Below are 21,532 nucleotides of genomic sequence, written 5' to 3' on the forward strand. Positions count from 1 at the left end.
AACTTTGGTTAGCTATATGATTAATTTTGCAAATTTTACGAAATCTATTATGCAAAACATCATTACTGGGTAAGTGTTTTATCTGGACAGGGTAATGACTGTGTTTTTATTTGAGAAATTATTTTTTTTATAAAGAGCAGGTTTCGGTTTATGGTTCCCTTAAGTTATAAACTGGTTTGACTGCAATTTTGCGGATACAGTAATTCCTTAAATCCATTCACAAATCTTAGTCCGTTAATTTTTTTGGATAAATTTTTTAAATAAATTAAATCAGAAAGTAAGATTATTTTTTTTTAAATATTTCTTTTTACCCATTTTAAATTTTTGTTCTCGCGTTTCTTAATTCCGATATAATAATTTCACGTTAAAGGACAGCTTGTTAATCAGCCGTGACAAACCTCTATTAAATAAAACTATTCAATCCATACCTTTAGAATTGTTCTAGCATTTAGTCGTTTGTCCATATTGATGTGATCATGGTGAATTATTCCACCGAAAGCTTGTCTAAATTTAAAAATAATTTGTCGTGAAAAAAATCTTGTTTTCTTTCTTTTATGTAATTAGTCATAATTGATCAAGTCAGAAACAGAAAAAAGAAGAAGTGGTGAAATGAGAGGAAAAAAGAAAAATGTTTATGTCGCCAAAGTTTTATTAACATACCTGTTTAAGTTGTGCCCAACCTATATGCATACCTTCCTTTTAATTTTAACTTGTTTATGCTCTGTGTATAAGTGAAGAACACTTCATATAAGCATTACAAAACAGTTCTTTTTTATGTATGTGTTAGTATATGAGAAGTTTTGTCCTTTACTAGATGTTCATCAATCGTTGCCCAAAGTGTCTGGTTTGTTTTTTATTTACTTTTAAAGTTTAGTTAGATCTTCAGTACATTTTCCACTTAATAACACATTCTAAATATAGGAGCCAGTTACCCGAGCTAGCATACTACATTACATTGTGTTTTTTAGCTACTTAGGTTAAAAGTGAAAATGTCTAGCTTGCCAGCTTGCAAGCCACAGAATTCCCCGATGGTTTTATGATTTAAATGATTTCTACTCTAAGAATGTGGCTAGGTAGACTTGCATTTATTATGAACCTGGCAAAGAAATGTAAAAGTATGGATAAACAGCTTTATTAATGGCAGCACATTGTGCCAAATATGTCTAGCTTGGCACCAAGTATTTTTATTTCAGTCAAAGACCATTTGTAGAATGACAATAAATTGAGTTATAGCGATGTATTATGCAGGGTAGTAAACCTATTTAAACCAGGTCGTGAGATATCAAAATGTCTTAGGTAATGCATAACGAAATATGATCTAAAACAACGACAAGCTCAGTTGCTCTGATTTTTTTTACCGTGTGAACAGCCTTTGATCACATTATTTTCATACAAAATCGTTCCTACTTCTTCATTATTTGGTCAAAATCTGTTATTTTTTTCAAAAAGTTCGACCTGCCTTTTTAAAAATGCCTAAATTCCATACCTCAGAACTATAGAAAGTATAGGTAATATAACGATCTTTTTATACCAATTCCATTGTATTTGTCTAAGCATACCCTGCAACAACTCCATGAATGATTGTTCAGTCTAATGCATTGCAATGGCACCATAACTTAAAAAAGTAAACAAATAAAACATTTTTTCTGTTACATAAAAGGAAATTGAACATACCACCTCGCCTGTTACAGATACCCTGACACAGTTATAGTATTGAAATACTAGTCGATAAAGGCAGGATGAAAATGAAAAAGAAGCGTCATTTGAATTTTGATGACGTCAGCAACCCATTCACACAAAAAAATAATTTAGAACCTTGGTTTCACGTTTTCTCTATTGTGTAGAGCTTAAATCACTGATCAAGAAATTGTATATGGTCGTGTGCTTTTGATGAACGAATAATGAGATATAAGGGTTAAATTTTTGCTGACGTCAGTAGAGACCTGTCAAAACACACAATTTTTTTAGAAATTTGTATACCTGTTGCCTTCATCGTATAGATCTTCAAACGCTGATCAAGAAAATAGGACCATGTATCTTTGATAAACTGTTGCAGGGATATTGGGGTTTTTGATGACGTCATCAACCCGTCCATTCCGAAACGGATTCAGGTTTAGGAAACTTACCCAATTGGTCCCACGTGGACCCTAGTTACCCACGCAGTGGAAATTACTGACGTAACCACCTCCAAGTTATACGGCCTTAAAGTTTTAATTGCATTGAAATGACTTCATTAATTCAATATAAAATATTGACCTTGAATTAATGTTGATGGCGTGACGTTTAATTAGTCGATTAGCTTTTGAGACATGCACTTTTCGGCGATTTCAAAGAAAAATGAACACGTCCACTTTGCCTGTTACAGACAGACACAGTCTCTGCATTGTTAGACCTAGTAGATTGGCCTGTGGATTCCACTTCATTTGAAAAGAAGAATATTTTCAGAAGTAAAAAGTTGATGTTGTCAGTAATAACCCCATCCTTGTGTACGGAAAATTTTTCTTGAGATATTTTTAGCCTGTTGCCTCTATTGTGCACAATCTCCTCAGAATTATGTATAAGATTATGTAGTTTTGATACGCGCTTAGGAGATATCAGCGTTAAAAAAAATGACAATGTCAGCAGACTGGCCAATGTACAAAATTACTTATTAGCAATTACCTGAAGCGCTGATTAAGAACATCTATAGGATGATGTGCTTTAGATAAACAGTTGAGATGTATGGAGGTTCAAATAGTTTTTGATGACATCAAACTGTCTGTTCAAAAAAGCTGAGTTGACCCAACTTTAGGAAATTTGTCCTATTTTTGCTCGAGATGGTCCCTAGTTACCCATGCAGGAGATGACGTTGTAGAAATGTTTAGACAAAATATTTAGCCATTGCCTGTTGAAGACAGACAGACAGACAGAATTTGTGTATTAGTATATCAGATATAAATCAGGTGTCATTCAGACAAATATTTTTTTCAACATTTACAACTGCTTCTCTTGCTCATCATTCTTTACTGAGAAGGTTAACTAAATAAATTGTCCATATGAGCCCTTTGCTTCCTCAGTGTTTTGAGTGAATGGTTTCGTACACCCAAACAAACATATTTAACAATGTATAAAGAGTGTCAGATGTGGTTACACGTGTAAATGGCTTTGTTCTCATTGGCGACTTTGATTTTGGGGTTTGCTCTAAGGAATTTGTTTTCATTTAAGTATTTGTATGAAAGAAACTGCATTTTGATATCCTCGAAGAAAGCTTAGGTAACCTACGTAACATAAACTTTACAAGGCTACCATTGTTCCTTTTTTAATTACTCTGATGCATATCATGTGGCCAGGAAACCCGGCCTAAGTTTTTCTTACCGCCGGAAAATCGGAATAGTTAATGTAGGAAAAATTACGCTGAGTCAGAAGAAAATTTTCTGTAGTCCAAATACTGACCGCACTTTTTGATTGCTTACTTCTATTCTTTGCTCGTTTAATAATTATAGGGAAATCCTTTCTTCTTTAAAGTTTTGACTAAGATTGGTCTCACCCACCCGAACAAACATTATTTCTCCTGAAAGGGTAACATGTGGCCACGCTGGTTTAATGGTGGTTGGTTGTTTTTAATTAGGGTTTGTTGGTAGATTTGTATTGGGGATTTTTTCTGACAGATTAGTTTTCGCCTAAGCTTTGGTAAAAGAGTAACTGAATTTTGATATCCTAAAAGACAGCTTAGTTAACTAGGAAATTCTCATGAGTAACGTTCTTACGTTTTTTTTTCGTTTTTAGCTATCAATCAAAAGTACATTCAGATCACTTTGCGTATCTCGACTGCCTTCCAACGAAAATGAGGATAACAATGGTCTTCTATTTTCTGCCAACACGAAAAATCGAAATAAGGGAGGTGAGTGAGGTGTTAAAATATGTGACCTAACATTATTTTAAATAACTTGAACAAAGTTCTCTACGGTATTATATTTCTTTTTGATGTGCTGCTGATTTATGAAAACTTTGAGAAGCCAATAACAGAGTTTATCCTATTCTTTTACATGCTTCTTTTTTCAGTTCTTACTCCACAGTTTGTGTATTTCATGTTTTTTGAATATTTCCCTGCCTTTTAGTCAAGCGTTTAATGAAGCAACGTGATAAAGACACGGAGTCTAAATCTGCTGTGTCAACCATCGTTGGGAAACTTGTTTGTACTGCTCGAAGTAGCGGTCAAACGTTTAGTGGTAAGACATGCACGTTTTTTATCAGCATGAGGTAAATTGCCTTCAGCCTCAATTATGATATGCATTTGAAATTGAATATATGCTTTGACATTCTAAATACACAAGCATCTTTGTATAAATGATTACTAAATCTTGAAAATTGGCAAAATATTTAAACGCGTGAAACGTTTTATCAAATGTTTCACAGGCATACAACATATGTAAAATTGAAACTTTCCCGAGAAATCACAACCTGTCCTTTAAGAAGCTTTGGGATAATTGTTACAGAAAAAGTTTAGCAAGCGTTAGATAACGCGTTCTTACATGTCTTTCAGTGTCATGGTGTCCCTACACTATACATTTTTGGAAATTTTCATCCTAATTGTACTGTATGCTTATTGTTTGAAACAAATTTACTATGTGTGGTCCTTCCCATATACGAAATTAGTATTCTACGTAAAATTTACAGAATAGTTAACAAGAAAAACAAGGTTAAAATTAAAATTAAAAAATAGTATTTTGTACAGTGCAACCTACCTGATATTCTGTTAGAAAAACTCTGTGTTATGTTTCCCAATTACGCAGTTTCATACCGCGCAGGTCTAGGCATTAGCGAAACGCTTTGTAGGGACAAATTTTTGGCTTGTTTTCTTTTGTCTTGATAGCCCAAATAATTTCCATTGTCAGTTTTTCACAGCTATTCTGGTTAGTGCTGCAAAAAGAGACAGAAATGCAAAATCTTGCCTGATGTTTCTTTAACTAATTTTTTGCTTTTAACCGACGTTTTACCTTTTAATAACACGTTTAAATGGTGTTGCTAACCCTCTGTGGTATATTGACATGGGTATGGTGTTGAAATCGAAGAAAACTTAAATTACTGACTTTTACAGAGAGACAAGAGAAGATATTGTTGATGTTGGTTTTAGCAGCTAGCTAGCTGTAGCAAGCTACATATATATACTATACATGTTGTGTTGTGAGGAAAAAAGTAATGGTTAAAAAGAAACACTATTCTATCATTAGCAGTGCACTTTGGCAAGAAGAAATAAAAATTACAGCTACAATCCTGGCCAAAATTGGTTGAGAAAAGGCCAAACACATGTGGATTTATTATCTTTATTATCATTATTTTTGTTTCTGTCGTCCCATGTGTAGAGATTCTCTGTTTTGTTGACATAAACTAGCCAGCAAAATTGTGGTATGTGTATACTAAACAGTGCAGGTTTTCACTAATAGAATAGTAGCTAGTTTCCAGTCCCCCTCTCCCCCATTTCAATGTTGAAGTCATTGTCACATTGTCACAGTTTGAAAAATGCAGTTGGCCACTCAACCCACAGCCAGCCATTGGCTTCAACATTGAAATGGGGGGAGAGGGGGGCTTGCATCTTTGTTTATCTTATAAGCTTATGTGACATTGGAAATTTTATCAACAATTTTGGCCAGGATTGTAGCTAGAAAGACTTGAAGGAAGTTTTATATGGATAACTGGCAAACCCATATGTAGCTATATATGGATCTGCAAGTTTGACATGGATTAACGTGGTATTACATAACTAGCTAGGAAGATTTATATATATTAGCATGTTACACTGTATTACTGTTAATTTTTTTTTTTGTTCTTAATTTTGGTAAAATGCGAGAATAAATTTTGGCAAGGTCAACCCTCCATTTTTGTGATAGCTATGGTAGTTTTAGTACATTGTCATAAGAAAAAATTTTGCACATATTTTGCACAATTCTGCAAAGACGAAAACAGTTGAAGTCACAAAATTTGTTTAAGAAGTTATTTTCCATTTATTTGTTAACCACAGTATGTTATTTTTATTTTTCTTTACAGCGGTTGAAACTTTGTATTTTTCAGATTAAAATTATTCCAATGCAAAATTAAGGCGTAGCAATTTTTAAGGTTCTGTTGGTGTTCGAACTGCACTGTTTGATGTTGAGTGATATTAGAAATTTGTTTTTATGATCCTATTTTTAGAATCTAGGCACTTGCCTACCTATACATCTGATTACTGTACGAATAAGGCTACAATATATGAGTGACCCAGTGACTGCTTGCTAAGAAAAACTACATCGAGACATATACTTACAGCCAGCTTTGACAATTTTTAATTTGGTGTATAAAAAATGTAAGTAGTCCAGCCCTGGTTAGTTAAATAAAGTTTCTAGAAAACACAAATAAAAAATTTTGGAAGTGTTTTTTAATATTATAGGTATTTGTTTAATGAGCTACATTATTTTTGCTGTGCTAGTAGCTATATAAATCTTGCATGACATGCTAGCAATTTCTCTTTTATCAGCACTGTGATATTTTTAAGACAATATTATAACTTGTGATGTGTAACCAGCTACCAAAAATAAGGTTTCTTTCTCTTTTGACTGCTAACTTTTCATGATGAGTGTACCCAGAACTTGAAGCAATTTATAAATAAGTTTAGGTCTTGAACTTTTATAATATACACTCTTATGTCAGTACTGAGTATTTTTTCCTTTAAACAATCGTAAACTCAATATATCGCGCCAGTTTATAAATTGAAAATACAAAAGGAAAAAAGTGACTAATTCTGTGCGTGCTACATGTTTTCCCTAGCAAATGGCTTACGTCCTTTGGGGGGGGGGGATATAAAAATTTGTCCCTACAAGCGCTTTGCTAGTGCCCAGACCTGCGCGGTATGAAACTCCGTAATATTAATGCAGAGTGGTACAAATTTTAAAGTGACAATCATCTTATAGCTTTATATATAGAAAAGAAAATCTAGACTCTCTGCATATGTATTTGAGTACAAATGGTTTATATGAATACTGAAGTACTGGAGAATCTTTCGTTGTAGTTTATGTTTCTTTTAAAAGCCTAAAAATGTTCTTTTCCAAAAGGCTGCTTATAAGAAAGTGTGTGTTTATGTGAACAGTTATTGTATTATTTATTAACATAGTCCTTATGTACGAAGCTATGCAAATCCTATAAAATTCATTGTACCTATAATGGGTTTCCTGTTTGTTATTGTTTTTTTATTTTTATCATTAACAACCATCCTTTTTTTTCTAGTATGGATTGATGGGAAAGAATGGAATAACGTGAAATTCTTCTCATTATCGTCTCAGTGGCCAACACACATCAAACAGTTTCCTATTGGAATGTTTTTGAATTATGGAATATCTGAATGGTCATGAGTTTAACTATCATGCACTAAGGACTGCGTTAAATTATTGACCATGATATATCTAGCTGTTTATTGAAGCATGCCGATAGCATCTCCAACAAAAACGTTGGGTATAGTAAGCCACAAATAGAGTTCCTTTTAACATTTTAAAGACACAATAAAGCGACAGTGAATTAACCCCAAACAAATATGTCAGAGAAAATAACACGTCTATTGAACGCTCATTGGTACAAATATTCATCTTATTTTATAACAGTCATCATTAAGTTCATTTGAATGAAACTTGATTGATGATAATTTTATTATTGTCAAGGGAGATTTTGCTGTCTTTGATGGATGGTTGACGAATCTAAAGATGTTGCTTTACTGAACACGTTTGCATTTTTGCATGCCAATTAAAATATAAAATTTTTTTTTTTATTTATTCTCCTTATCTTGTTCCTTCTTTATTTAAGAAACAATGGAATAAACAAACAGAGTTAATCAACCAGTCGGATTGTCGAGGTTTTTTATTAAACTAATCATTGGCTATCATTTTTCGGCGCATTTTTACAAAAATCTCAAAAATTGCGCGGAAATTAAATTTCAATTTTAAATACGTCCGGAAATTATAGTCTATTAAATTTCGTCTCACTTCACTTTTTATAAAGGACGCAGTTTTTTTTCCCATTTATTTAATTTTAATTTTATAAACAGATTTTATGTTGTATAACCTTTGTGTTAATGTTTCTTTATATTCACGTTCGTATATAGTTGTAAAAGAAAGTTTTAAACATTACAATTTTTATGTAAATTATAAAGGAATTTTTATCCTTGAAATAGTTTTATTTTCAGTTTGTTTTTTTAATGTAAAAATTAAAATTCGCATTGATCATTCACGAAACCTCATTATTTTTCTAAACAGTCTAACACGAAAGAAAAGTGCCTGTCATGCACTTTTATTTTTGAGAATTTACCTGTCGTTTGCCAAGGGTCTTTTTGCGTCTGTAATATCTTACCGGTTCGAATTTTAACCAAATGCTTAATACAAGATTTATTACAGTGTCAGAGTAGATATCTTGCATTAAAAGCATGAGATACAATAACGCTTGCTTGCTGGAAAGGCGTTAATCAAATATATAATGTTGACTATACATATAGTGAAAACCTCAAAAAAATTCTAGGTTTATCCATTCTCATTTTAAATTGTATTTTTCCAGGGAAGAAAAGAAATGCTCAAAAGAAAACTCAGCGCACTTGGTTATCATCATCCAGACGCTTTCAACATTAACAGTAAGTTGTTCCGCATTCATCAACGAAATAAAAGAAAAATGCAACTGGTTTTATATGTAGACAAGAAGTGGTATTTTTTTCTGGTTTGGATATGCTTTATGTTTTGCGTACATACTTTGTAGACGAAATAGAGGTGCGAAATTTTGTCGTATGGTTAGAAGATAAAAAGATTAGACTTTACAAAATAGAAGAAAGGGATGCCCTCCGTGACGTCGAAAGTAGTTGTTGGGTTGAAGCATTAAAAAAAGTATGTTGACCTTGCTAAGCTATCATTTTACAGAACATCACCAAATGTTTATCAAAAAAATTCTTTTTGTGTTTAGTATTTAGCTGACCTGAATTGTCCCGTCGAAAATATTAGTAACAAGTTATCTGTTATGAACTGGTTGATTAGTCATGCCGTACAAGTAGAGTATGAAGAAAATGGTTTGATTTTATTTTATATGTTGCATGACTAAAATTTTGCAGCGACATTCGAAAAGTTGCCGTAAAATTAAATCCACAAAAAAAAACACAGAAATATACCCGGCAGCAAAGACTAATTCACCAAAATTTAATTTTAAAAATTCATTTTTGCGTTTCCTGGTTATGGTCTAAATAAAAGACAGTCTTCCTGATCAATTTCTATGATATATAGAGGGGGATCTTAACACCTTTTCATTTACAGATGCTTTCATTATATTTGCATTATATGCGCCAAACTCTTGTTCCACAAGAGCAACCCTCAAACCCTTGTACTCTTCTTTACCGTGATCTTACATTATTTTCTAACCCATGTTGCATAAGAGGAGATTATCGATAATGCCTTGAAGTAAGTCAAGCATTAACACTTCCTCGCTTATCTAAGATAAATTTTAGAAATTCTTTTATAACTTGTTGAGTCTTTATTAAAGGAGGACTAACAATTAATAACAAATTGGTCTTACACTGTTCGTTATACTGTGATTTGAACTGTATTTTTTTTACTTAATTAACTTTGGTTCTAGAGATTTTTAAGGTCAAAAGAGCATGACAATGACAATGTAGATTATTTGTACAGCCATTATGGAGTAAAACCGTTCTTATTGCGAGAAAAGCAAAGTTGACATTGTTTCTGGTCAGCAACCTTGCTTCCACATATTTTTTCCCTGCTTCTCACATTTGCCAGTGATGTGAACATACTTGAGACTGCAAAAACTAAAATAAACCATGAAAATCTTAAAATATCTTGCAATTTGAATAAATAGCTAGCAAAATTAGCAAAATTAGTTGTCCCTATCCATCAAATGCTAAGCTCCTTGAGACACGTGCCATTGTGTGTATCCTGTGTGTGTTCTTGCTTTTTTCTTAAAGTGCTGGTTGTCAAAGGACTTATAATTTTCAATTTCTCTGCATTTTTTTAATTTTTTTTTTTGTAAAATAAACATAGTTATTTTATTCACGAAACCAAGCGTAACTGATCTTCGAAATGAAATGATTCTATTATGATAAAGAGTAAATGATTTGCTTTTTTGTGTTTTACTTTCATTGAACATAACAATAATTTTTTTCAGGCAAATATTCGTTAAAATAATTTAAAGCACCCAAATCGGGCTAATGTTTTGAGGAAATAATTTCTGATAACGGGAAGTACAGCCTGTCATTTACTGGAGAGAGTCACACTTTTGAAAAGTATATATTGTTTTGTTTTTTTGTAAAAATAACTGGAATTAATAACTTGTCTAAAGGCATACTCAGCCCAACAGGCAAATTTGCAACAGGTAATCAAAGAATTTAAACAGTCGATAATTTACACATAATTTATCCATATTTTGAAACTTATACAGCCTGTCTTTTTAGAAAAGTCGATAATTTACACATAATTTATCCATATTTTGAAACTTATACAGCCTGTCTTTTTAGAAAAGTCGATAATTTACACATAATTTATCCATATTTTGAAACTTATACAGCCTGTCTTTTTAGAAAAGTCGATAATTTACACATAATTTATCCATATTTTGAAACTTATACAGCCTGTCTTTTTAGAAAAGTCGATAATTTACACATAATTTATCCATATTTTGAAACTTATACAGCCTGTCTTTTTAGAAAAGCCTCTATCAGGACTATATCAAATGCATTTTGTTCTTTTTCTATCAAGCTTTATTTCGATAATAACGTAAATCACTTTATTTATATTTTGGAACTTATACTCTCTTCTCTCCTCTCTTCAAGTGTTATTGATAATTTCAAAAGCAACGAAAGGTAGACATTATTTTTGCATATAGAATTATCTTATTTATTTCACCAAATTTTATATTAGCCATAAACCATGTTTGTTTATATCATTTTTATATTGTTTTTTTTGTTATTAACGATACTTGTGCAAAAGTTTTTTATATATGTGTCTGATCAGTGCTGGTCAGTGCTATAGGTTTAAGTTAAGTGACGTCACTTTTTGCCGAGTTATTTTTTGAAGATGTTAATAGCGAACAATTTACTTAAAACAAGCATTATTTGAAATAAAACATACATGCAAAGCAAATTAACGGATCGTCCTTTTTACATAGCTATTTCATCTAAAAATTCTAATTTTAAAATAAGCAACCTTTGTATTCTGTTTGAGACATTTTCGTTGTTAATGAAAGAAAAAGCAATAATCTGTGAAAAAAAGCCTGTACTCAGTAAAGCTGTTTATAACTAGTCAGTAAGAAAACAACAAGCAGGTGAAATCGTTTATAAAGCGCCGCTCAACATCTTTTCTTATAGTCACAATGTACAAATGCTACAGAGACATACAAAAGCGAACAGTTAGAAATAAGCACTTTTTTGAGTCATTAAATAGTAAGTTTTTTTATATGCGTGATATATTGCGTTCGAGTATCTGAAGTTATCTTATTGACCTACTTCTTTGATCTCGGTAATTGTTTATTCAATTTTTTTTCCGTGTGATTTCTGTTCAGGCGACGATTCCGAATTGAAAGCTGGAGTGGAATCTTTACGTCAGTTGTTCCAGATTCCAGAGTGCAAAAATACTTTAGTAGTCCTGCAGGTATGTCTTAATGATAACCCGAAGAAAGAAATTATTACTCCAAAAAGCTGGAATATTAGCGAAATAAATACTTATTGCATGAAAATTTTGCGACATTAAAAAATGGATATTGTTGGGTAAAAACTTCTTTTCGCGCCATTTTGATTTTGCGTTTCCAGCAAATATGCGTATTTCGCAGCATTAAAATTTTCCGATTTTTTGTATTTTGATTTCGTGGTTTAATAAAATAAGGGGAAATTAGTTTAAGTATTTTCACTTGCAAGGTCACAGACGAAAACTATAGAACTTTTCACTGATCTTAAAATTACAATTTCGCAATGCAGTATGGGAAACTCAAAGTAAATGAAGTGGTTAACAATGGTGTACTTATAAGAAGAATTATAAAAGTGGAGTGTTGCAAACTTAAGAAGTTTTGTAAGCTAGGGGATCTTTAAGTGTGGAGGGCGTCCTAAAGAGGATTTAATTAAAAAAATTCTTGCAGTTTTTTAACAGTTAATTAATCTTATCATTAGAAACAAAAAAAAGAACATTCAAATTCAACGTGTGTCTAAATGAACTGCCGCATGTATCAAAATACCCCTTTCTAGAATAAATAACAACTGGATCAATAAGAGAATATATCTAATACCTTGAAATCACTAGCAAAGGCCTTACATGGTATGCAGAGAAAAGCTTATCAGTCAAAGGTTTGTGAAAACATTTAGTGAATAATGGCCATGTTAAAAATGTAAAGTTCGTTAACATATCCCGACGTCTGCGTTATTGTCTTACCCACAGAGATGTTATACCGCAAACACAGATTAACGAAACTTCATAAAACTCCACTGCGTAATAAAATTGTTAATAGAGAAGTTTCAACTGGTAAATGTGGTTGTGTTGCCAGATACAGTAAAAGCTGAATATAATGCTGATAATACGGTTATATACTATTGACATGCAGATGCAATTATTATTGATAACATTTTAAATGATGAAATTCTAAAATTACTTAAACTTATTTATACGTACCTATACGAAAACAAACTCATTCCTAACCAGTGAACCATAGCTTTTCAACGTAAAAAAAAAAATTTAGAATCTGGACGAATTTATTAACGCGCTCCGTGTACAACACCGGTATTGTCTGATTTTCCTAGACGTCGACATCATTCGCTCGGCTTACTTTTTTCGTCAAATTTACGCTCAATCACGCGACTTATCTGACTAACCCTGGATCCGCGCCTGCCACTGTACATATAGCTATCATCTTATAAATAAACATTTATTTGACGTCTTCTTTCAAAAAAATTGCAAATGAGTCATGGGTGAATGATTTGACCAAAGAGTTAGTTTTAAATAATTAGTAGTGAATTTCGCAAAATTTATTTTAGCAAATAGTATTAACCGCAAGTAAATTCCGCAAAAATAAGTGCCTCAAAAATTCTGTCCAAGTGTAACTTTGCATAGAGGGAATAGCATGTTCTAAAAACACCTCTCTTGCTAATTTTCAGGCGATTACAAAGCTGATACAAATGCGGTTAACTGCTGAAGCAATAGATCGTCACGTTAAAGAAAGGGTAATTCTTCCAAAAAATTATTCATTTTTACCATAGTAGTGACCATGATATAATGTACATATTTTGTGTTTTTCTGTTCAGGTAAATTTTTTATTACTTTCATGTTTCACCCCAAGCTGGTGAACGTCCAGCATACACTTTAAAGTTCCACATGTCTGTGTTTTTTTTATTATTCATGCTACTCTGAAATGTGCTATAGGCTAATATTTTTTTCTTAGCCGGAAAAAAACATTGCTTATCTTTCTTTGGAAAACAGCACACTTGGTTTTGACACCAAAGGTTTGTCTAACCGTGCTATATGATAAAACGGTCTTTTTTTAATACGTGCAGCTGATTTTGTGTTACAATTGTTGTTGAGCAAAATTATAGTTTATATTCTTTATTTGTTAGACCCTTCTGTAAACGATGCAGCCAAGATTATTCGACTGCTACAAATACATAATTTACGAAAATTACAAACAAGGATCAACCAAGCAATTGTTGCTGTCCAAAAGTTAAGTGCTAACCCAAAAACCGATCAGTCTTTGGGAAAAGTCGGAAGATAACATTTTGAAGAAGTTTCTATCGGTTATAATTTATTTTGCTATCTATCAAAACTGTCGTTTTGTTTTCGTCCTGCATTAATATTTCTACAACTGAGAAATGTTTTCAGAGTCTTCATAGCGCATTTTGACTTATGAGAAGTTGGCTATCAAAATTTCGATATATTTGGGCAAATTAGTCTTCACAAAAAATAATAACAGGCAACATTTGCGAAAACGAATGTCCGAGAGAATAATAATAATCTCAGAAAATTAACGTAGTAGAAGGCACACATGTCTCCCGAAACATTCAGTTGTTCTCTGGAACATTGGGACAGAAGAAAGGCCTTCCATTCCTTTGTTCTCATGATTTGGCATAAGATTGGCCCGAAATAGTCAACTCCCACAACTTCAAACGCTCTTGTTACATCAATTGAATCTGTGGTCAACAATCCGGGCAGTGGTCTTTCATAGGTCACGATATGATTCCATTTACAACCATAACACCCTTGTCTGATTTTCTTTATAACTTGTCCCATGCAAGGTTTTCTTTTGCACGTCCGTAACAATTTTCTTTAATTGTTTAGCTTCTGAATCTGTTATATCATATCGTTTCGTTTCGATGTCACTCAGTCAGTTCTCTTCATTTTTCATCTATGTTGAGCCTTCCTATCACCTAGTTCCTAGCTTAGACATGGAACATCCGCTACTGCCAAGGTCAGTAGGGTTCTGCTCTGTTAGTACATGCCTTCATGTTATGTAGCGCTTTTCTTCGATTTTTGCAACACGAGTACCCACGAATTGCTTATTAGCATCAACCTCTCACTCAATGTAATACGACTGTACTATCTGTCTATCTAAAGCACTTTCTATCTAAAGCACTTTCTTATAGGAAATTTCTCTAATGCGAATTTAGCATTCTCCAACAGATTTGCTGCCATATGAGATCTTTGCGTAACTCCTGACTGTTGGTAAACCACTACATAAAAGTGTTGCAGACACTCCATCACCGCTAGCATCATCGGAAGCATGAAGAACAATCTTGTTAACGGGCTGCTCGATTCTTGAAAATTTTCTTGGAAAATCGACTTTGCCTGGAAGTAAATCGATCCAGCGTTTCCATCTTTGAGACTCCTCTGACATGTCCGAGCTGAATCCTTGCTCGCATACTTCTCAGTAAATAAGTTTACCAATCAACGTGATGAGTGAGGCGAAACCAATGGGGTTAAAGATAGAGGCAAGAAATCTTTGTTTACCTCGTTTTGCTACTCCAACGTTTTGCTAAGCCAAGAATTTTAGATTCATTGTCCAGTATTCTCAGGGTCTGCTTACCATAACTTCGTTCTTCCGTAAAGGCACCGGTTACATCGTCTTCCAATTCTTTCTTGTTTAAATTCCATTTCTGGAATTTAGATCCTGCAATTTCAAAGATGCACTTGCTAACCTTTTTCAATTCTTTTTCTTTTTCAACGTTTACACCACGTGAGATAAGTCTGTCTACGTAAAGATCGTTTTCTATTTCTTCTATTTTTCTCTGAACTCTGGTTGGTCTTTCTTACAGTGCTTTTTCTCTAGAGCTACATTAATTGTTCAGTAGAAAAGGGTGATTGTTCCATTTTAAATATTGCTTTAATAAACCGCAACGGTTCCACTTTGCTTCTCATTTTATCAAAGGCACAATTAAATCAAAGGCAATCTCTGTAGCTTTATGCAAAGATCGATTTGACTCGCTCATATCCTTCACCATTGAATGGCAGTCCTTCGATGGATTTATTGGCTTTAGCACTTAGAAGCTTCTTCAAGTAGGAGAACGTTGCCACAGATGTGAAGGTGGACTTATCTCTGCATTGAATTTTCCCCAAAATCTCTGCCAGTCCAGATCGGTCGCCTTAAATTTCGATATAAGCAACTTAGGTAGTTTGACTTTGGCTCATCCCCCCGTGTCTTCTTTTGATTTGTTTTCAAAGATCAATCTCATTTCTAATTTCATTTTTCCAACGTTATCTCTTCTTTAGACTATTCTTTCTTTTCCCTTCATTGTTTTCAGAGTTCTTTCAATATACGAGTTCACAGTTTCAGCTAACCATTGTTGAAGTAAATCTTTCTTTTGTTACAACTCTCTTATTGAGAATTGAAAAAAGAAAGTTAACTGTTATGAATTAGGAAGGCTCTGACCATGAAGAAGAGTAAAATAACTTTTTTGTAAAATATTTTGAAATGTTTTAAGTAGGGTTTCTCTTCGGCAGCTAAAGGGGGGGGGGGGTGTTAATAAATGGTACGAGGTGGATTTTTGTACAAATCCATAAAATGGGGGGGGGGGGGGGACAATTATCTCAAGTGGCTAATGTGTTCGAAATGGTTTGAGTATGATACCCTTGCATTGCAATAATTTTCAAAAATACATAACAGCTTTTAACAAACATTGATTAACACTGTTGTAAAGACATTGTATATACCCCTCACCCCCCACAATTAGCTGCCGAAGAGTACTGGCAGTAAAATAATTACGGCGATTACGGTACAACATTGGGAATATGGACGCAAGCCATAAGGTCGAAGAAGCTATAAAAATGTATAAGTAAAGAGATGAAGATCAAAATTAAACAGTAATAAAATCCACAGCGAAACTACAGATATATGAGAAACGAAAGTTCTTTGATCAACTAAGACCCCAACGTTTGTTAACTTTGTAAGTTGTCGAGATTTAAGTAATAAGTTGTTCAACCAGTTTCCTCTAACTTTACATATGAATGGAGACCAGCTGAGGGAGATGTTTTCCACGATCGGTGAATAACAAATTTAGCTTTTGCAATAGTTTTTTGTTTCTTCATAAATAATTCTGCTTTTTATTTTTTTTATTCTTTTTGATACTCCGCCCCTCAGAATCCCATTTTTTTTTGTTTTTTTTTGTTTTGAAAAAAAATGTTTTTAAACACCTTTTCTCCTATACATGCTGGTCGAGTAGCACGTAGTGTACAACCGAAATTGAAGAAATCTTATGATAAATAACAGGTCCTTTCCACAAACTTTTTTTTTACTTTTTTTATGACCTGTGCTCGCGTGTACATGTTCCATCAATAAGAGTTTTTTCAAAGAAATACGTTTACAGCATGTCCACAGCGTTAAAGGAGAGGCGAACTGCACAAGGCACAAGGCACGAGGCACGGCTGCTGAATAAAAGTTCATAATGACATGATTTTGAAGACCACACCGACTTTCTTGGTCTGCTCCATAATAAATCAATTTACATGTTACAGCCATCATAACAAAAAAAGAAGAAGGATGTTTTGATATTGAGAATATTCGTTAAGTTATAAAAATTTGATGTTTTTTATATAAAACGGTAAATTTTCACTCAAAACTTTGCAGAGCGACATCAGACTAGACCAAAAAATGTAAAACAGTTTGTTCAAAATGCTAGTTTTATTTACATCTTTGTGAGTGCTGAATTATTTATAATTGAGTATTTTACACATTCGCCAAACGTGTAACTAAATTAAAAAACAATGGAATATATTTCTCCTTCTATGATGATCACGGGTCAATACACACAACAGAAACTTACACAACATATAAAAAAAAGCTTCCAAGGTGTAAAATCTATTTGATAGAAATTTACAATACCGACAGCCACAACACCGATAATAACAATGTCAAAAATAACAGATTCAACTTAGTACATCTTATAAGTGATTATGTTGAAAACCTTCAGTATTTTAATCTGAAATGTAAAAAAGCAGGCTTGAAGAGGTTCGTTACGCATTTTAAATAGTGTCTTTTCCCTAAAAGCTTATACAAAAATATCAAAAAGCCAAAGTTCGGAAAGTTTAGAAAAATCAGTTAATTCGGCACATTTCAGTATATTGCATACAGATCTCGACAATAGATATACAAAATAAAAAAAATACAACTTGAAGGTGTAAAATCTCATTGTATATTTTTTTTTATACTATATATATATATTTCCATATGGTCCACCCATACAAAAGTTGAACATAATGTAAAAAAACAAACAGTTTGAGTCATAACATTTAGTAATTTATCGATCATCATCATAATTCCAGCAAAATTTGTCAAACTGTATTATTTTCTTCTGCAAAAAATTGTGGCAATAAAGTACAAAAATGGCTTATTTTTCTAAATATAAATTTAATTCGTTCCAAACTTTGACATTGTTGTCGAAAATAATGTCGAAAGAACTGATTTTTGTTAATTTTAAATTTACTCCACTTCAAGTTGTTTTCCTTTGACATTTTAGATTAAAATATTGTAAAATACTCACAAAAACGTTAAACTGTTGAATTTTCTTTTGGCAAAACTGACATTACATATCAGTCCAGTGGCCAACCAAGAAATATCATCTTGGGGGTTATATGTAATGTTTTTGTTTAAAAGTGTTATTTGGACCTTCCTGATGACATGTTGAAATGTCGCTAAGCTCAATAGGACCCAATTTTGGCCCAGATCCCAAAATCGGAAATTTTTATTTTGTACAAATATGGTTCTGATATATGTCATTTTGTTCGAAATTTAATACTGATGCTAACTGTGCCATGTCTATTAACTATACATTTGAAAATATCGAAATATGTCCTAAATTATTGGGGTATATAAAAAATTTAAATTTTAGAAAATACGCCTTTTATTTTGAGCAATACTTTAAATATATAACATAAAGTCTCTGAAAAATACATCAGTAATAGATTTAAAATATATCTATATCACCTTCTTCACTCTCATCCCATTCACTATCATCAAATTCACTATTGTTGTCGCTATCATCAACATACTCGTTATTTTCGGAGATAATATTGAACTTATTGCAACACGATTCACGACATTTACAAAATTCCGAACAAGGCCATGGTCTGACATTTAATAGCTAAAAAATAAGATATAATACAATTTATATAGAAAATGTTAGATGTCAAGTAGTCAAAACTAAACTTAATTTTACCTTTACAACCACATCTTGTATTTCTCATTACTTCAGGAGGAGCTACTTTCATTGAATGGGGTAGAACTTTTATGATGAGGCCGTTCGTTTCTATGTCTTTCTCCCAACCATACTAACAATGAGTGTAAATTAAAGTAATTTCAAACAAACAAATTTATGTGTTGGTGTTTGGTGTGCTTTAAAAATGTACATACAAAACATACAGCGAAACACATTTCTGCAGATTGAACTACAAAACATAGCTAGATACATGCGGTGAAACTAAAAACGTTTTCAAGAAAGCTCGAAAAGACCTGCTGAGGTCTGGAAGTTTATTCATTGTATTCTTAATCCAAAAAGAGATAAAATTTGTATTAATCCAACCGCACCTAAATGACCATTATCTTTCAACTGCTAATAGAATATTGAACACCACAGCTACTTCACAGAATAACTTATTGAATCACATCAGTAATTTCAAACTTGGACATGATCGTTCGGAATTGTACTTCAGGCATGTTACCTATTCGGAAGTTGAAACAGAACTGAAATCTCTGCGCATGGACTGCTCCGTTGGGCATGACAATATACGGGTTAATCTTATAAAACCTGTGTTGGAGTATCTTATTCACCCTTAACACATGCAGAGCAGAAACTTCACGCGCAGTGGAAAATCGGCAAGATTTCTCCCATTCCAAAATGTGAAAATGCTAACTTTCCAGACCATTATCGACCTGTTTCAGTGTTACCAACTTTATCAAAGGTGTATGAAAGATCTATAGCGAAACAGATATGCGAATTCATTACATCTAAAAATATATTCAAGTATAGTCTGGATTTAGAAAAAATCACTCAACTACAACACTTACTAAAAATTCGTGATGATATCACGAAAGCAATGGAGAAAAGTGAAGCTACTCCAAGGCATTCGATACAGTTGATTTCAAAACTATGTTAACAAAACTGCACCATCTTGGATTTTCTAAACCGGCTTTATTATGGATGTTTTTTTATTTGAGCGACATCGGTACGTCTAAATCGGTGATTGCTTCTCAACAATGGGGCTTGTTCAGTTTGGTGTACCACAGGGATCAGTTCTTGGGCCGATTCTTTTTAACCACGTTTCTGACTTACAGGATACAGTACATGGAATGGTTTGCCAATTTGCTGATGATACATCTGGTTACGATTATTGTAAGCCGAAAGATATAGCAAATTCCATCATTAAACTAACACAACGTTTGGACAGTTTGTGTGATTGGTCTTACAATAATAATCTTGCTTTTAATCAAGAGAAAACTAAGGTTATGCTATTCTCAAGTAAGCAACTGGCACGAATACATAATTTAAACGATGACTCAAACATGACGTTTCATATTCAACATCGTGGAAAGAGTTGCAAATTATAAACTACTCCGTATACATTTTGATTCACATTTAACTTAGCATACTTAGTTAAACCTGGTAATTAATCTGCTTATTCTGAACTGTCTATCTTACGTAAGCATAAACACTCTGCTCCTCAATACTTACGTAAACAATTGGCAGAGACACTTGTTCTCTCAAGACTCGATTATTACAACGTGATATACTCTAATGTACCAGAATACAAGCTGAATTGTATTAATAAGGCCTTGAAGTGTGCAGCAGCAAGCTTTGTTACGTTATAGTACTGCACCACAATAGATTTGTGTAACTTGAAATGGCTGCCTGCTCGAGAGCGCATTAATCTAAACCAATTGAAACTTGCACACAAGTCTTAATATGAAATGGGGTTTCCAGCATAGCTCAAAGGATTAGAACTAAATATGAAAAAGAGAAAATTGCGAAACCTAACCCCTGCATCTCAAGTTCATAACCAATGAGAATGGCCACGTTGTATTTGCGCATAGTTTTGTCAGAATACCATTTTTTCTAGATAGTTCTAGCTTTAGTTGATTTAAGTGCACATTCCATGACAGGTGTTCATCAAGATGGAGTTCTAAATATTTAACTTGGCTCACGGGCTTAACTCTGTACACACAAAATCAGCTTCAGAAACGAATAAGCTCAAAATTATTTACAATTAATGATAATGTAATGATATTGTAATGATATATTAATGATAATGATAAGTAATGAAGATCAAACTTCTGCCAAGTTGTTTTAAAAAAAATCATGCAACTATTATTCGTAAACTACAGTAGCATACAATAAAACTCTGACTCTTTTTCTATTTTTGTACAGAAATAAATGACAGAAGTGTTATATTTGCTTCTTATTCTTTTTTTTTTGTATAGTAGGCGTATTAAATCTTTGTCTTCCTCTCTTCTTTCTTTTTTCTCTCTCTCTCTGTGTCTCTCTTGACATATTCTTCTAAATTAGGTAGCCACATTTTCTAATTTACCTATAATTGGGTAATCTCGTGTGACTCCCTAATGGGAATTTAAAATAGGTATATACTTATATACTATGTATTTATATATTTATTTTTTATTATATATATTTTATGTATTACACTACTATTTTATCATGTTTTTGTAAGGGTTGTGACCATTAAATAAACTTTATTGTTTAATTGATTGACCACGGCTACAAAGTTTCATGTTCGATTAAGCATGGAAATCTCTTCACAAGTCAGTCGCAATTAATTTATCAGGGGTTAGTTGCACAATTTTTGTCAAGTTCTTATTTCTTCGCTCTTTCATGACATTGATAATAAATCTACGTACTTATGTCAAAACTACCGGGATTGTCTTATGCTTTTAACGGTCACATTTTACCTTTATCTATATTTTTTACCCCCTAATGAAACAGAAAGTGAAAATACGTCCAAGTACATCGAGATTGATAGGGGCTATTACTAATAACTAAATTTTATGTTCCTAAACAAACATGCGAAAC

The 21,532-nt window shown here is 32.8% G+C and overlaps 2 protein-coding genes across 7 annotated transcripts in view; both read left to right on the forward strand.

Moving 5' to 3' along the window:
* The window catches only part of LOC130656152 (phosphofurin acidic cluster sorting protein 2-like), a 63,945-nt gene extending 55,400 nt beyond the window's left edge, over positions 1-8,545 (forward strand). For all 6 annotated transcript variants that reach the window (XM_057458975.1, XM_057458976.1, XM_057458977.1 and 3 more), the window contains exons 23-25: positions 3,766-3,880; positions 4,098-4,208; positions 7,237-8,545. In XM_057458975.1, the coding sequence (XP_057314958.1) occupies positions 3,766-3,880; positions 4,098-4,208; positions 7,237-7,361 (351 nt within the window). In that variant the 3' untranslated portion in view covers positions 7,362-8,545. The remainder of the gene's footprint in view (positions 1-3,765; positions 3,881-4,097; positions 4,209-7,236) is intronic.
* LOC130656155 (RNA transcription, translation and transport factor protein-like) overlaps positions 1-13,788 on the forward strand; it is a 99,266-nt gene extending 85,478 nt beyond the window's left edge. The window contains exons 2-9 of the mRNA XM_057458983.1: positions 8,549-8,623; positions 8,746-8,870; positions 8,947-9,049; positions 11,354-11,428; positions 11,548-11,636; positions 13,127-13,192; positions 13,411-13,471; positions 13,583-13,788. Coding sequence (XP_057314966.1) covers positions 8,563-8,623; positions 8,746-8,870; positions 8,947-9,049; positions 11,354-11,428; positions 11,548-11,636; positions 13,127-13,192; positions 13,411-13,471; positions 13,583-13,737 — 735 coding nt within the window. The 5' untranslated portion in view covers positions 8,549-8,562 and the 3' untranslated portion in view covers positions 13,738-13,788. The remainder of the gene's footprint in view (positions 1-8,548; positions 8,624-8,745; positions 8,871-8,946; positions 9,050-11,353; positions 11,429-11,547; positions 11,637-13,126; positions 13,193-13,410; positions 13,472-13,582) is intronic.
* The last annotated feature ends 7,744 nt before the right edge of the window (positions 13,789-21,532 follow it).

The sequence above is a fragment of the Hydractinia symbiolongicarpus genome, chromosome 9, assembly GCF_029227915.1.
Source record: "Hydractinia symbiolongicarpus strain clone_291-10 chromosome 9, HSymV2.1, whole genome shotgun sequence".
Classification (NCBI taxonomy): Eukaryota; Metazoa; Cnidaria; class Hydrozoa; order Anthoathecata; family Hydractiniidae; genus Hydractinia; species Hydractinia symbiolongicarpus.